This window comes from Kogia breviceps, chromosome 4 (genome assembly GCF_026419965.1).
Source record: "Kogia breviceps isolate mKogBre1 chromosome 4, mKogBre1 haplotype 1, whole genome shotgun sequence".
NCBI classification, from domain to species: Eukaryota; Metazoa; Chordata; class Mammalia; order Artiodactyla; family Physeteridae; genus Kogia; species Kogia breviceps.
Genome location: NC_081313.1, coordinates 110,319,240 through 110,335,185, shown reverse-complemented (window position 1 = coordinate 110,335,185; position 15,946 = coordinate 110,319,240). Strand labels below are relative to the sequence as shown.

The following is a 15,946-nucleotide window of genomic DNA, read 5'->3' as shown; positions in this document are numbered from 1 at the left end:
CCCCTGAGGCCTTTGGCTTGGGCAGAGGTATTCGTTTCCTAAGTTTTGTGCACGTTTTGAGTAGTGAGATTAGCAGAGAGAATGTGCATGCATTGGGAGCCGCAGTCTTCTATGCACAGTGCCCAGATTCCATTAAGACATCGCCCCAAACCCTTGGGGGCAGGCAGGGTGACGGTCACTTGCAATCTGATGTCTTGACTGTCGAGCTCGGCTTCTATTGCACGAATCCCGAGCCTGAACTTCGCATCCTGAGCATTTGTTGCGCAAAAAGCTGAAGGCTGGTCCCTGGCCCGGGAAGGTCGCCCGGCCTTACACGCGGGTCCCGCCCTGGGTGCCGCCCTGGCTCGGACCAGAGCATCAGGTGGGGCCCGGGGTACGGTCACCCGAGGCTGAGGCGGCCTCTCCTGGACCCGACCGGCCACATGCAGTCCGTCGACACTCTGGCGGGTGGTCCCAGTGCATTTACAGGCTCTGACCGGGTGGAGGCGGCTTGGTGGAGGCGACCCCTAGGGCGCACGCAGCACTGCAATCTCCTCCGCACGGAGCGGACTTCCTAGCGCGCGGGAGCGGGACACTCAGTCCTGGGCTCGGACCCAGCCTCCCAGGGACACGCGGCAGGCCGGCAGGAACCGGCCCCCGCCCCTCGGGCACTGCCCTCCCGGTCCCCCAACTCGGGGACTACAAGTCCCAGCAGTCCCCGCAGCCGGCACCTCCCGCCTCGCAGCGGAGACCCCCGGTCATCCCAGCGGAGGGGCTCGGGCTGCGCTCGTGGCCGGGCCGGCAGAGAGGCCGGTCCCGCGGGCGGGGGCGGGGGCGGCTCCGCGGCTTCTCCCGCCGCCGCCGCCGCCGCCGCCGCCGCCAAGGGGAGTTTCCAGGAAGTGGCCATATTGGATCCATTCAGCCGCAGCCGCCCGGGCGGAGCGCGTCCCGCAGCCGGCTTGTCCCCATCGCGGCCCGGGTGCTCGTCCCGGCTCGCCGGCCCGGTGCAGAGCTCGCCATGGCGGCCACTGACCTGGAACGCTTCTCGGTGAGGGCCCTGCTGGGCCGCGGCGCGAGCGGGAGGCGCTGGATGCGGGGAGGGGGCCGCCCTGCAGCTGGCTGGGGTCTCGAGCCGGACTGTCAGCGCCGCGCGGCCGGGCCTCGACGCTGGGCGGGACGGGGGACACCGGAGCGGGCTCTTCGCAGCGCTTGTCCCGGGTCCCAAGGCGTCGGGCGGGGGCGCCTTGCCGCGAGGCTGGCGGGGTCGCCCCCCTTGGGCGAAGAAGAGCAGACCTCTTCTGCGGAAAGGAGAATATAAATACTCGCCTGGTCCTGGCGAGGTCTGAGGACAGACTGGGGCCCCGGGGGCCAGAGGGGAGGATCCAGGATACTCCGGACCCACCTCTCCCTAGTGTTTCTGCACGGCTGGGGAGATTTCTAGCCGCGCAGGTGCTGTTGGATGGGTACCGCCGGTGAGGATGAAGCCCTAGGGATCCTAGGGAGTCCCTCAAATGAGCCCAGGGCAGTTGCAGACCTGGGTCCTGAAGACCACGGCCGCCTTCTCCTTCCCGTTCCACCCCCCACCCCCCCACCCCAGCTCCCGGTTCCTGGGTGCGATTCCCGGCAGGTCTGGCCTCAGTGGTCGGGTCTGAAGCAGCCATTCCCCAGGAACTGGAGGGATTCCAGATTCAGCCCAGTGGATGTTTGGGCCCCAGTCCAGGTATGCCTTCTGCAGGGCTAACGTCTCTCTGGTGGTCCCTGTAGAGGTAGGTCTCTCTGGGCCTGAGCCAGCCAATAGCCAACTTCCAACAAAGGCTTTCATAATTCACCCGGGGGAAAGGGGCCTTTTGGGGATTGTGTCTGCATGTCCCCTGATGTCTAAGGCTGGATTTGGGTGTGTCTGGGAGGTTGGGCTGTGACCGTGAAGGAAGCTGTGTCCTGTTGCCAGCATGTGAGGCCCTGGTTGGTGGTAAGGGGGAGAGAGGGCCCAGGGATGTTGGGGGTAGGGGGGAAATGCTAAATATGTGACTGATAAGGAATTGGTTCTGGGGCTAAATAAGGGATTCTGGACTTATGTAATTAATGCTATAAATATTGTCATCTGAACTTATATATGTAAATTTTCTCTTTAATCTAAAAATGTTGGTCTACTTTGGAAATATGCGTAATTAAAGCAGGAACTCTTGGTTTCATAATTTTTAGACTTGGGTGTTTTATTCCCATTGGAGAGGGGCCTGCGAGTCAGTTCAGTAAGTTTAAATACAGGAGGAGCAGATTCAGAGGTTGGGCAAATCAGAGATTCACCCTACCCCTGCACTGTAAATGGGAATTTATGTACCCGGGAGGGCTGTGCATGAATCCCAACAGACCTGCTGGTTAGCTGGAAGCCAAGAGAGCTGTGTGTGTTTGTACATCTCTGCCTGCATGCCCGTGTGCATTTTCTGTGCACAGCTGACCAGAAAGTTATGTCTGGGTCTTGTCTGTCTGTGGCCAGAGGTTACTCTAACAGTTGGTCTTGCAGGTGGGAGCAGTATGTAGAGTACCTAGAATCAGACTGCCTGATGTGAATCCTAGATTACTGCTTGTTGGCCTTGTGACCCTGGGCAAGTTGTTTAACCCCTCAATGTTCTCATCTGTATAATGGAATAAAAATACTACCTCCCTCATAGGGTTATTGGGAGGATTTAATGAGAGTATCCAGGCGAGGTGCTTAGAGCAGTGTCTGGCACATGGTAAAGACACAATAAATAATACATGTTACTTAGTGCCCATGTGGATGTGAAGACTGGCACTGTGTGTAAGAAAGCAGCAGAGAATGAGCTTGCTCCATTACATGGTACCCTCCCTAGGGGCTCCCATCACTACACGCATCCAGAGATTATCCTCAGAGGCTGAACTGAGAGGCCTAGCTGCAGTGCCAGGCATTGGGCTGGAAAGGCTTTTCCCCTCAGATTCCTGTGTTTGCTCTTAAACCATATCTGCAAGGATTTCAGGTATTATCGCCATGGTGGGCCAAGGCAAGAGAGAGGATTGACTCAAATAAGGATGTACAGCCTGAGCTCAGGGGCCTTGGTTACTGTGTCAGGTTAAGCTGGATGGATGCACACCTTCCACACCCTTCACACTCTTGAGCTGTCAGCCTCCTGGGAGGACATGGACACTATTGAATTTGAGTGGAGACCTTGGGTTGGGTTTGGCCTGAATTTAGGAGTTTGGATTCCATTCTCCTCTCCTGCCTCGTCATCCTGGGAAAATCATTTCTTCCTTTATCTTGCTATAAAGTGGCAATAACCATACTGATATTCTTCAAAGAGTTTGTGGAAGATAATTGTAATCTATGGCATGTTTGGAGATATGTTTAGGTGTCTCACTTGCTGCAGGGTTGAACTGGGTGTTAAGCAGTGGCCATGAGGCTATAATCTGGTTGAGCTGTGGCAGGTTGACGCTGCCCCTCAGGCTAGCTCAGTGGTCAGACCAGCCCAGGAGGGCCTGGGAACTGTCCCGACCTGGAGCTTAGATGAGCATATGGAATGGTACTTTGAGGTCAGTGTGTGCTGGGTTCCTATTCTCCATGTAGCATGATATAAAGACTGCAGGGTCAGCAACCTTTACATTTTGGCTGGGTCTTGCTCAATCCTACATCAGCCATGGGGTTACGGTTGAAATCTCCTAGGATGTGCATGTCTGGGACAGCCCTCTGGGGAGTCTGTTGCCTCTTGCCCTCCTTGGGCAGCCAGACTCCTGTCCATTCTTGCTCTGCCCCTCCTCCCTAATTGGTCCCAGACTCTGGGCCTTACTCTTTGTCTGCCCCAGGGGCCATCTCCTGTGTTTTTCCTATCAGAATCTCATGGGGCAGGGTTCAAACTCTATAGCGAGGGAGGATTGAGGGCCCAGGGAAAGTGGAGATCTGAGGGGGAGAGGGAGGAAGCGTGCAGCATGGCAGCCTCGCACCTGGCACTCCTCCCAGCCCATCACTCCCCCCACCCCCATCTCCGCTTTATCCCCAGCACCATCTGTCACTTCCGTTGTCACCCCTGTAATCTTGACACTTCCCCAAGAAGCAGGCTATCCAGGGAGTGCCTACTCTGTCCCTGAGGCAAGAGCTGGTGGGAAGGAATGTGGGAGGCATCCCAGTAGGCCTGTCACAGAGTGGTGTCTCCCTGTCCTGTAAAAATGACCAGTAACCTCCTTGTTGAGCGGTTCCGAAGGAGAAGCAGAAGCTGAGCAAGGTACATCTTTGCAGCTCTCAGTGCCTGGTGGTGTGGAGGGGTCATAAGCGAGCGCCAACCTGCAAAGCTGCAGCTCCACCCCCTCCCCTTGGGAGGTGGGTCTGCCCTGCCCCCCTCATGGGCATCATACCATGCTATGGGGGCTCACTTTAGAAAGGTCTGCCTGAGATCTAGACTGGAATGGGTCGGAGCAGGGAGACTGATGGGGAGGCATTGGTGATCCAAGGGAGCACATGAAAAGGGACTAACCAGAGTAGGAACAGAGAAGGTGGCAAGAAGGAGACTGACCACAATGCCAACGATGCAGGAGAACTGATGGAGGCTTGGAGCACAGGGCCAGATATTTGTCAAAAGCTTTGGATGGCAGGGAGGGCACTGGATGCTTTGTGTCCATCATCTTGTTGATGCCAGCAGCCCACGGTTGGGTGAGATGCACACTCTGGTCATTGACAAGTTTGGGCCTCAGACCCAACCTCAGCCCCCAGTACCCCTTGAGATGACAGAGAAGGTGGAGCCCTCTGAGTTTTAAGCCCTAAGATGGGCTAGGTGGAGGTACATATTTGGGGCAGTAACTAGCACGAACGTTTCTGTGGCTCTGGTCCAGCTACCAGAAGGAAGCCACTGCAGGATGACAGAGCAAAGGGCCTGAGAACTGGCTGGTCTCTATGTGTCCCCTGCAGCCTCTCCAGTCTTCCTGCCTCTGTGCTGCTAGGTTGGGTCTCAGAATCCCCAGTCATGGCCCCCAAGGCACAAGCTTTGCCAGACAACTAGATATGGAGCTATGCAGGAAGGAGGGAGACACATCTGTCAGGGGAAAGGATGCCTCCCAAGGTCAACATGCCCTTGTGATAGAGGTGTTCTTTGGTAGAACCATCTGCATCCTCAGGGCTCACGTGAGGAACCATGGCTGGGAAGAGGTGGTGGAGGACAGGGCAAGGGGCATCTAGGCTGTAACATCAGTTGCCCTGGGTGGTATTGGGGCAAATTAGATATTCTCCTCCTCAGAACACATGGCTTCTAGATGGTTCTTGACCCTTATCTTGGAAGCCACATCAGAGGGACAGACCAGGGGAGGAAGGAATAAGAGCCTATTTCAGATCATAGGTGCTGGCCACTCTCTGAGGGGCCTCCTGGGCTTGGGCCACCTGAGGGCTGGGGTTCAGGAGGGGCTGTGGGCCATGGACCTAAGTCCACTCACCAGACCTGGCTGTGGGGCCTGGGTACGAGTCTGACACTCTGCTTGGTGCTGGGGTGAATGGTGCAAGCAACAGAGAAGTACAGCAGTGCTGCCCCAAGCCTCTGCTGGCCCATGTTGGTGCCCATGTATTTCTCTGCCCCTTCCCAGCACCGGCATCCATTCTGGGGTAGGAGGGGGGCATGGTCACCTTTGCTGCCCACATTCCTCTTTCCAAAGGTGGGGTCTCATTCACTGTGGAAAACAGATTGCCTCCATCCTGCGGTGTCCAGACCGCTGTGGCTTTCTCTGCTTTGGGGAAGTAGGGGGCTGCTGCTGGAGCCCCTGAGCCAAGTGGGAAAGTATGAACACCTGGGGTTCCAGTACCTTCTGTGGCCCAGAGCGCCTTCCCTATCTGCTCCGTAGTGGGATGGACCGTTCCCTCCCATGGGGGAATGACACGACATCCCTGTGTCCTAGGCCTGGGGTGAGGTGGGTGGGCCCAGAGACCACTAACTGTCCTCTTGGCTTCTTGGAAACCTGATTTTGACAAGAGAAATGTGAAATAAACCATCCCAAATTACTGAGTGGCAGTCCTGCTGTCTGTGTGCAGAAAGAGGGAGGAGAGTGCCTCTTAGTGAGACAGGGAGGCAGAGAAACTGGAGTATTGAGGTCAGGGCATGGGGTGGCCTCTGTCTCCTGGGGATACTTTTGCTCCCAGAGTCCCTTTGCTTCCCAGGATGGGGGAGAGGATGACTGGCCTTGAGAGAGTGACTGGTGTTCTCCTCCTGGGGCCCAACTGCCATCTTGTCATTATTACCTCATCTGCCACTGTGCTGGCACCATGAAGGCTGATCCTGGCTTGCGTCTTCTCCCCAGGTTTGTTGCCACCTTAGGAGAGAGACATTTTGGTTCTCAGGTGTTCTCTTGATTGGGGACAGGTATATCCTGCCTCTGTTCTTCCCTCCTGGCCCAGGATAGCAGCATTCCCACCCCCACCCTCCTATGTACATCCCTGTAGTTATTTCCCGTAACCTTTGACCTGGGCTTAGAGGCTTGCTGTGGAATCCTGGGACCAGAGCCTAAGCCTTTCCTGGGAAAATTCCTAGGATTCCTCTCGGACTCAAGGACAGTTGTGCTATGACCATGGGTTCTGGCCAGGGGCCTCTGCTCTGGCTATTTAAGGCCCAGGCTGCCGTGAGTAGCTAGAGCCAGGGGTAGGGTGGTTTGTGCCAGGAACACAGGCGGAGAAGGCTCCCAGTGGTGCAATGACTCCTGGGTCCACTGCACAAGGACTTTATAGGGCCCCCCAGAGTTGGAGCTCTCCTGGGGAAAAGGCTTCCTGTCTGCCTGCTGGGTGCTCAGGACAGTGGGTACGAGGCATGGGAGCCTGGGGGGAGAAAAGCATCTGAAGTCCAAGGCACTTGGAGAGGACTCTGTGGAAGATCTGGCGTAGGGGCTGCTCTTTGCCTAGGATTCAGGAGCCAAGTACACTAATGGTGGGGTGCCATCTCTACTCCCACTCCAACAGCCAACCTCGTTTGGGAGGTTTGATCTCGGGGGCTTTTTTCACCCATAGCTTCCTTGGCTCTGTTGGTTTAGACATTCAGCAGATTTCCACTTTCTTTTGGATAAAGATCCTGTTTTTGTGGGCAAGTGCGAGACATGGTTTCCCCCCAGATCCCACCTCTCTTCTTGGTAAAAGGGGCAGCTCCTTTTGTCTGGTGTTTGGGGCTGCTCCAGAAGGCTCAGACAGCATTTCCTGGTCAGGAAAAGGATGTCCTATTTATCCACTGGGCTGCATAACAAAATGCCATTCTCTACTTTGTTCTGGACGACTGGGCATGGAGGAATGCAGTCAGCCTGAGCAGTTATTATTTTGGTTGTTGTCTTTGATGTGCCAAAGAAATGATGACACAGAAGCCCAAAGCCTGGCTTAGGAGCCAAAAGCTTGTTAGTGATTAGAGAGGGACCCTGTGGAGTTTCTCATTGTGTGTGTAGAGCTCAGAGCTGCCAACTCTCTATCCTGGAGATTTGAGGACACTTTGAGCCCCCTGAGCTGGCACCCCTGGGAGCTGGGTATGTGAAAAGGGCCAGAAGCAGCTGGGTCTGCCTCTCACCAGGGTCCGAGTTAAGTTGTCCAGCCTGAAGGCTTCTCTCACAGAGCAGTCTCCTGTGGGGCTCCATGCCCAAGAGTGCAGACTGGGTGTTTTGTCCTTCCAGATCACTATTCTGCCAGACCTGGGGTTGCAGACTGTCAGGCCATGGGTCAGGTCCAACCCCCAGACACATTGAGTTGGACCCTCATGGTATTCTCCATTGGTAGTTGTTGCCAACCTTTGAAAACTAGTGGGTTTTGCCCCAAAATCTGGATTTCTGGATTCTCTTTAAAAAATTGGAAGATTTAGTAATGCTAGGTCTGCATTCCCACAGTTAGCTGGAGTCACAAAACCGTAGCCATCATGGACCGAGCACAGCCTCTGCAGTTCCCCACTCTTCCTGCCTCTCCCTGAGGGACCCCACACTCAGCCAAGTCACCGGGTCTTTCATCCAATAGGCGGCAGAGTGATGTGACTGGAAGTGTGGGTTTTACAGTCACACCATCTCCATTTAGATCCTGGCTTCACCCTCCTGAGCAGTGTCATCTTGGGAAAATTACTTAGTCTCTTGGTGCCTCAATTGTCTATTTCTGTACAGTGGGGATAATATACAGCCTACCTCATAGGGCTGATGTGTGGACTAAATGAGATGAAATTAGAGTCACACCTGGTAAGCCCTTGATAACTGTTAGGTGTGATGGTTGTTATTGTTACTATCCTGCTCCCCTTCATCCATTTATGTTGCCTGCCTGGCCGTCACAGCTGTTTGAGTTTAGACTGATAGACTGAGCCGCTGAGGTTAAGGATCTGGTGTCTTCATCTTTTCATTAGCGGCTGTCCCAGTGCCTGGCACACAGTAGATGTGCCCAGCAAGCCTGTGTTGAGTGGCTGAATGAATGAGTTGGGAGCATAGTAAGACTATGGTGGGCAGTGCAGCTGAATGGTTTGGGGCATGGGCTTGGCTGCTCTCAAATCCCTACTTTCCCCTGATTAGTTCTTTAGCTTCTGTGCACCTCAGTTCCCTTACCTGTAAAATGGGCATAATAATGGTCTCTGCCACACAGCGTGGGAAAGGGCTGCGTAGGAGACTCTGTAAATCACTTGGTTTAGTCTGCACAGGTGGACCTTGGTGAGGTGTTGGTGTCATCATTTGACATCCATTCCTTCCTGTGGTTGTAACACCACATTTTCCTTCCCTGTCCTTACTCTCCTTGCTTTCTCCCTGTTCCTCTGCATTCAGAGTTTCACTTTGGGGACTGTAGCGGTCAAGATGCTTTCAGTTGCAGGTAATAGATAGCCCCATTCAGCTAGCTTAAACAGTAAAGGGGAGATGTGGCCAGGGTAAAGGGAAAAGCCCAGAGGTAGGGCAGACACTGGCTCTCTCTCCTCTGTGATTTTCTTGGCTCAGCCATCCTCTGTGAGTGGGCTTCAGTCTTAGGCTGCCTCCCCTAATGGTTACAAGATGGTCATAAAGGCTCACTCTGGGTCGCTTGCCTGTGCCTGACCAATCGTGTGATCATGCTGATTGGCTCAGGACTATTAGGACCCAGCCCTGGAACTGGAGCTGAGGTCTTACCTGACAAATTGCAAGTAACCAGTGAGAGACCTGAAGTTCCTTTCTGAGTTGTGGTAGCTGAGATATGCCAGTGGTGCTTTGTAGGCTGCTGGCTCCTCCTAGGCTGAGCCCCAACACAGGTCAACGGAGACACCTGGGCGGGCACCTTGGAGGGAGTGTCTCACCTTGGATCACATGTTGTTGATGCCAAATATAGGATCGGGGAGGTTGGCATTAGTAAGAATCACACCTCAATAGAGCTGGGAGGTCAGATCAGTCTCCTGAGACCAGGGAACAACACTGTGTCCCCGTGAGGACCAGCGGCCATTCTTCTGTGTGTGGATGTGTGTGCGTGCACGTGTGCTCTGGAGATTGACATTCCCGTGGCCCCCGAGGCTCCTGAGCAGGATAGATTGCCCCAGGTCTGTGGCCCTTGGAGTGAGAGCGTAGCCTGGGCAACAACTTGGGGACGAAGACCTCCCTGTATGTACACACTTCTCCAGAGAGAGCCCAGCTGTGTGAGTGAAGGCAGGCAGGGCTTGCTGAGCGTGGGTGGGTAGGCTTGTGTGAGACCCCTGAGTGCTGCTCTTAGCCTTTGGAGCCTGGGACTGTAAGAGAGTTGGGGAAAATCAGGAATAGGATGGCCTCTGATTCTGTGTAAGGACTCTGAAGCCGAATGTGTGTGTGCGCGTGCGTGGCTTCCAGACAGCTGACTGGGTGGGTTTTGGCGGCAGACTACAGGATGTTGGATTGCATCCTGATTGTGTCACCCTTGGAAGAAGAGGATGAATAAACACATAGCCTTCTCTGCAAGCACAGCACGCCTTAAATTTTGGAGATTTTCAGTCTCGCCTGAAAAAAAAGCCCGAGACTAACTGTTCTGTACTCCATTTGATCCTCAAGCTGCCACGAGCAGGTGGAACAGAGACCGAATAATGACGCTCTGTGTAAGGTGGGCAGATACCCCTGATGCTGTGGCAGTAAAGACAGTGTTCAGTAATTTATAAGTGGTAGTGTTGTCTAGCACATTGGACATAGTGGTGGGAGGGTGGGAAGTTGGAAAGCTGACCTCCCCCAGCCTGTAGCCCACTGCAAGGAGCTCATGGAACAGTTGGAGAAGCACGATGCATCTAAAAAGGACAACTGATAGTGCAAGGAAATGGGGTCACAGCCAAGTGAGGGGTCTGGGTTGTGAGTACTTAGGGGCCAGGTCAAAGCAGGTGCCAGGGAAAGGTAGAGTGAGCTCTGGAGCCTGGGGAAGGTGTCAAGTTTGAAAAGTATATCCAGAGATAACCAGCTGGGCAGGAACCAAGCCTGTGAAAAAGGTGTCAGATGGTAAAGGGCCCGGAATGCCATGCTAGGGGGTTTGAACCAGACCCAGCACTTCCTATGCTCCATTTACTGGTGATGAGGCTACCAGTGAGAGGAAGCTGCCTTTGGACCTCTTTGTTGTTATGTTTGCAGCCCTGGGGGGCCTGGGCTTGACTGGGAAGGTTGTGATTCAGTCCCCTGGGGATGGGGGCAGGGAGAAAGGGTCAGCTATAAGAGCAGAGGCTCTGTTGAAAGAGGGTCATTGGAGGGAACCGCTTAGGGGTAACTCTGACTTGTTCAAGGGGATAGTACAGCTGCCTGGAGGGGCCACGTGGGGCCTTAGGCTGCCCCCCCACACACTTGGGAGTCTTTGATGCAGGGATGCCATGACTGAGCTGGGGGAGGGGCCTGGGGGAAGGGGCAGGTAGGCATAATTAATGAAGAAGAGAGGGTTGGGTTTGAGTGCCAGGGGGCTCTGGTTGGGAGGAAAGAATGGTCAGAGGGTTCAGGCTGAGGCAACAGGCTGCAGCTGCAGAGAGGTCGGGGGTAGTGCAGATGCTCAGGAGATCCCTGTGCTGGAGGGCAGGGAGCCAGGGCCCTACTCTCTGGTCCTCAGCCCCCCTGTGCTCACTGTGCCTGTACTCACACAAGGGCTGCCACTGTCCTAATCAGTGTTTCTGGGACTGTCTTCAGTTGGGCCTGTTTCCTCCCTTCTGGAGCTGTGAGCTGGATGGCAGGATGAGACTCAGACCCACTGTCCTGTCCTGTCCTGTCCTTGCTCTGTCTAGCTGGCAGTCAGGGCAGAGGGGCTTGGGAACAGAGGAGGCATGCTTCTGCCCTACACGGAGCTGTCTGGGGCCTGCCCTCAAGCGGACCCAAACCTGGGAAGGATGAGCCTGGGAACCTTCCGTCAGAGGATAGCATTCCACCCCCACTCCCAGGGAAGCAAAGAATCCACACAAATTGGAGCCTGACCTTGACCCTCTGCTTTGGGTCGTGGTGGGTTCTTTTTACAGTGCTGTGGGCCAGCTCACTGGCCCCTGCTCGCCCAGGACCTGCTGCCTGCCTCTCTGGGCAGGCCTCCACATTCTCATCCAGAATCCTCTGTCTAAGCAACTAGGATTGGGGTGGGGCTGGAAGGATGGCAGGAACCAGAACCTGGGAGTCCCTACAGAGTACCACTGAGGCCTCAGAGTCACAATGCCCCAGAGACTGGTCCTGAGACCCAGTGGTGGGTCCGAGTGAGCGCCGGCCCCTTCAGCAGGGCCCACGTGTGCATTCCATGCTTAGGTGTGTGAGGAGCAAGGGGTGTCCATGGAGGACTGTGAGCCCAGGCTGATGGGAGAGGCCCCCCCCCCCCGAAAGTGCAAGTGTGAGGGGGTCAGGCCAGACCTGCCTCTGCTTGAGTCCTGCTTCAGTAGGAAGGGGCCACAGGAACATACACACCCTCTAATCTTGGCCTTTTGAAATCTTTAAGATCCAGGAACCATCTGGGGCCTCCTCCTGGGCAGGAGGGCAGGTGAGCCCTCAGGTAGCAGCCATAGGTCTTGGGGTGTCTCCTGCCAGGAGACACCTCAGGTGTAGACATTCCTCACCAGCCCAGGAGGAGCAAAGCCACAGGTGAAAGGGCCTTTTCCCAGATAGAGTCATGGTTCTTGAGGCCCTGGGGTTCCCTCTGTGGAAACTTGGCCTGGAATTGGAGCTCTGATGCACTCACGATGCATCGTGAGATGTGCTAAGAACTGAGACAAGGTTGGCGGCAGCGGGGTCGGGGGGTAATTCAGGTTTAGCCTCCCCGCTACTTGGCCCTTCTTCCCTAGTGGGCTCACTGCGTCTCTCCTCTCTCTTGGCAGAATGCAGAGCCAGAGCCCCGGAGCCTCTCCCTGGGTGGCCATGTGGGTTTCGACAGCCTCCCCGACCAGCTGGTCAGCAAGTCGGTCACTCAGGGCTTCAGCTTCAACATCCTCTGTGTGGGTGAGTGTCATGCCTGGCCAGGGGGTAGTCTCAGACAGAGGACGGACGTGGGTCTTCTGGGAGATGGGGCGCTGCTGCCCTGACCACCTGTTGAGCTGCAAGGGGACCTCCCAGGCAGAGTGACACTTTGGGGGGTCAGGACGAGGCTTTGGTGGGTGTCTCTGCCAGGGTCAAAGATAGAGGTGGAGCCAGGGCCTGATTCAGGGTTGCCATGAAGAGTAAACTTGGAAAGAGTAAAAAGCTTGGAAGTGCTTTGAGTGTTTATCACAGTGGTTGGGATCCATTTGTTTGTTTGTTTATTTAAAAAATAGTTATTGTTGTTCCTACTATGTGTTAAGGACACTATGGTAAACCAGACTGTCCCTGCGTTACAGTGTTATGTAGTAAAATCTCCAGTACACATCTAAGCAAATACAGCCCCCAACAGGGAGGCTGTGGAAGGTTCCATGTGCCTCAGGGCCTGGGAATCCCAGAGGGGACAAAAAGCTCTGCCAGACCCTCTACAGGTGCCCAAGCCCTGGCATCTGCCAGGCTGTGGGTGCCCCTTGGAAAGCAGCCTTTCCTGAACCTCCCCCCTCCCATTAAAGCTTCGTGAAATTGGGGCCACCCACAGCAGGTGGGCTGAGCCACTGGTGGCATCAGACCCTGACCCTGCTGGCCCCATGACCTTTCTGGGCCCAGGAGGGATGGCATGCAGAGCAGGTGACCGGGTCCCATTGAGGCCAGCAGAGGCCAGTGTCTAGTGGTATCTCACAACTGCCTGGTTTTGTCTCTTCCCCACGCTCTGAGGAAACACCTACACATCCCACGTAGCCACGTCTTATGTCCAAGCCAGCCTTTTGGGTCTTCCTTCCACGTATTATTTCTGAGGCCACTGAGAAGGGATGGTTCATGGGGTTGGGGACAGTGGGGGATGGAGTGGGAGACCTGCCCCCCTCTCTTGTACAGAGGCCGAGGGTGCCTGAGCCCCACCTGGCTTACCCAACAGCCATGGACAGCCCCAGTTCCAGCCTTTGACATCCCCCCCGCCCACTCCTTGCCCCCCAGGGGAGACTGGCATTGGCAAGTCCACACTGATGAACACGCTCTTCAACACGACCTTTGAGACCGAGGAAGCCAGTCACCATGAGGAGTGTGTGTGCCTGCGGCCCCAGACCTACGACCTCCAAGAGAGCAACGTGCAGCTCAAGCTGACCATCGTGGATGCCGTGGGCTTCGGGGATCAGATCAATAAGGATGAGAGGCAAGCGGCAGGAAGGGTGGCCCGCCTGGTCTATTCCCCAATCCCTTCACGTTGGCTGTGGTTCTAACACTGTGCCCGAGTGCTCTGCACTCCTCGCTGCCCCAGATAAGTAACCAAGCCCGCACTCCATGGGGGCCAGGGGAGGGCCGTTAGGAGAATATCTAAGGTCCTGAGGACCCCTAGGGGGACCAGGAGAAGGGGTCAGCCACCTGTACCCAGACAGGGATCCTCAGGTAGAATCTGTTCGTTCCCACAGAGAGAAGGCTGGTGGGCAGCCTGGCTGGGCTCCAGGCCTTGCACCGCGGCTCTGCTGCCTGCCTGCCTTCCAGTGACAGAGCCGTCTGTAGTTACAGGCCCATAGTCGACTACATCGATGCGCAGTTTGAAAACTATCTGCAGGAGGAGCTGAAGATCCGCCGTTCGCTCTTCGACTACCATGACACGAGGATCCACGTCTGCCTCTACTTCATCACACCCACGGGGCACTCCCTCAAGTCCCTGGATCTGGTGACCATGAAGAAACTAGACAGCAAGGTCTGGCCCCCCTCCAGCTGATTCCGTGGGCTCCCCATCTTCCACAGAGGCGGGGTGTGGTTGGGGGCTTGCACACAACCCCCTGGGCTTGGTCCTCTGTATCTTCTCTTGCATCTGTCCCTACAGCTCCAGCCAGCCCCCATTGCTCTGGGCTCTTTCTCCAGATCTCTGTCCCTTGCGTCTGGCCCTGAGCCCATTCCTTCCAGCTGAGTTGATTCTTATTCTCAGCCTGCTAGCTCCTGGCATCCTCCCCATCCCCCTAGAGTTACCTCCCCACCTCGCCCCTGTCGCTCTGACCCCACCTCCCCAGAGTATCCCAATTCTCTGCTCATTTTCTCTCTCTCAATTCCTAGTTCCTCTGCTGCCTTCACTTCCCCTGTCCTTCCTGCCGTGGCTTTCCCTTGGGGTCCTCCTTAGCACAGTAGAGACAGGAGAGTTAAGCCCCAGAATTAGAGTAGGAATGAGGAGTGGGTATTAAAAGGGCAGCTTCATGGGAATGACAGGAATGGCATGGGATCCTGGAGGGTGTGCAGCCCCAGAGTCACCTGTCAGCTCTCACGTGACTGCTCCCCCCTCTCAGGAGTTAATTTTCACTGTGAACAATGGGATAACCTTGGCCTGGGAGATTTTGAGGTCTTCCTGTGGCTACTGCTAATGGGTCATCTAACCTTCTCTGGGGGTGCTCAGCTCCCTACTGCTGGTCCTGTCAGGCCCCACGCCAGTTAAGACCTTCAGAGCACTCTGGGTCAAAGCTGGGTATGCCCAAGGGACTAATTTGGGGCTGGATGGAGGTTTGGGGCAGCCAGGGCTGTAAGAAACACTGCAGCTAATTGTTACAACCTGTCAGAATGGCCCCAGCTGGCTGGGTTCAGGCCAGGACACCCCTTAGGAGCAGCTCCATCTCTCTGGCTTCCTGCCCATCTGCCTAGGGGTGTGGCCTGAGTAGGGCTCTCTACAGTCAAGGAGCAACTCACCTGCTGACCCCTCTCCTCAATCCTGGCAGGTGAACATTATTCCCATCATCGCCAAAGCAGACACCATTTCCAAGAGTGAGCTCCACAAGTTCAAGATCAAGATCATGGGTGAGCTGGTCAGCAATGGGGTCCAGATCTACCAGTTTCCCACGGATGATGAAGCTGTTGCAGAGATTAATGCGGTCATGAATGTGAGTGTTGGGCAAGGGCCTTGGGGCTCTGGGGCCAGAGAGCTTGGAGCCGGCCCCAGGCCACTCTCTTTTCCCTGGGTTTCAACCTTAGCTCTCCAGGAAAGATGGATGGGCATCTGGGAGCTGGCCAGTCCTGCATCCTCTGGACAGGGGATGGGAAGAATTGGGTATTGGGCTGGTACCGGGGCTTCCCCAGGTTTAAGTTTCCCAAGGTACGCACTCAGGGCTGGGACCTGAAACCTGCAGGAGCGAGCAGGCAGGATGCCAGGGCTTGGGAACTTGGAAGAGAGCCAGGCCCACAGGTTGTTTGAGGGAGCTTCTAGTGGCCCCTGGGGAGCCCAAGGGCTGAAAGAACACCCTAGAACAAGAGGAAAGGGGTTGCAGGTTCAGCCCACTCCCCTGTGTGGAGGTTCTAGGATACTTCTCCAGAGGAAAGCCAGCAAGTGAGCATCTGGCCAGGCCTTGTTCAGGTCTGGGCAAACCCTCCCTCGGGCCCAGGGGCAGTGAGGGTGGGTCTGTCCATTAGCCTGTGTTAGCTCAGTGCTCATGCACACTTGGACCCCTTTCCAGGCACACCTGCCCTTTGCCGTGGTGGGCAGCACCGAGGAGGTGAAGGTGGGGAACAAGCTGGTGCGAGCGCGGCAGTACCCTTGGGGCGTGGTTCAGGGTGAGTGTGGTGGTGA

The 15,946-nt window shown here is 55.7% G+C and overlaps 1 protein-coding gene across 17 annotated transcripts in view; it reads left to right on the top strand.

Moving 5' to 3' along the window:
* The first annotated feature begins 747 nt into the window (after window positions 1-747).
* SEPTIN8 (septin 8) overlaps window positions 748-15,946 on the top strand; it is a 26,421-nt gene continuing 11,222 nt past the window's right edge. For 2 of the 17 annotated variants that reach the window (XM_067031603.1, XM_067031607.1), the window contains exons 1-6: window positions 775-1,027; window positions 12,201-12,321; window positions 13,369-13,564; window positions 13,918-14,098; window positions 15,102-15,263; window positions 15,834-15,930. In XM_067031603.1, the coding sequence (XP_066887704.1) occupies window positions 998-1,027; window positions 12,201-12,321; window positions 13,369-13,564; window positions 13,918-14,098; window positions 15,102-15,263; window positions 15,834-15,930 (787 nt within the window). In that variant the 5' untranslated portion in view covers window positions 775-997. Of the gene's footprint in view, window positions 1,028-1,210; window positions 1,700-9,944; window positions 9,989-12,200; window positions 12,322-13,368; window positions 13,565-13,911; window positions 14,099-15,101; window positions 15,264-15,833; window positions 15,931-15,946 lie in introns of those variants that run through there. The other 15 variants (XM_067031601.1, XM_067031604.1, XM_067031600.1 and 12 more) reach the window with 14 other exon arrangements.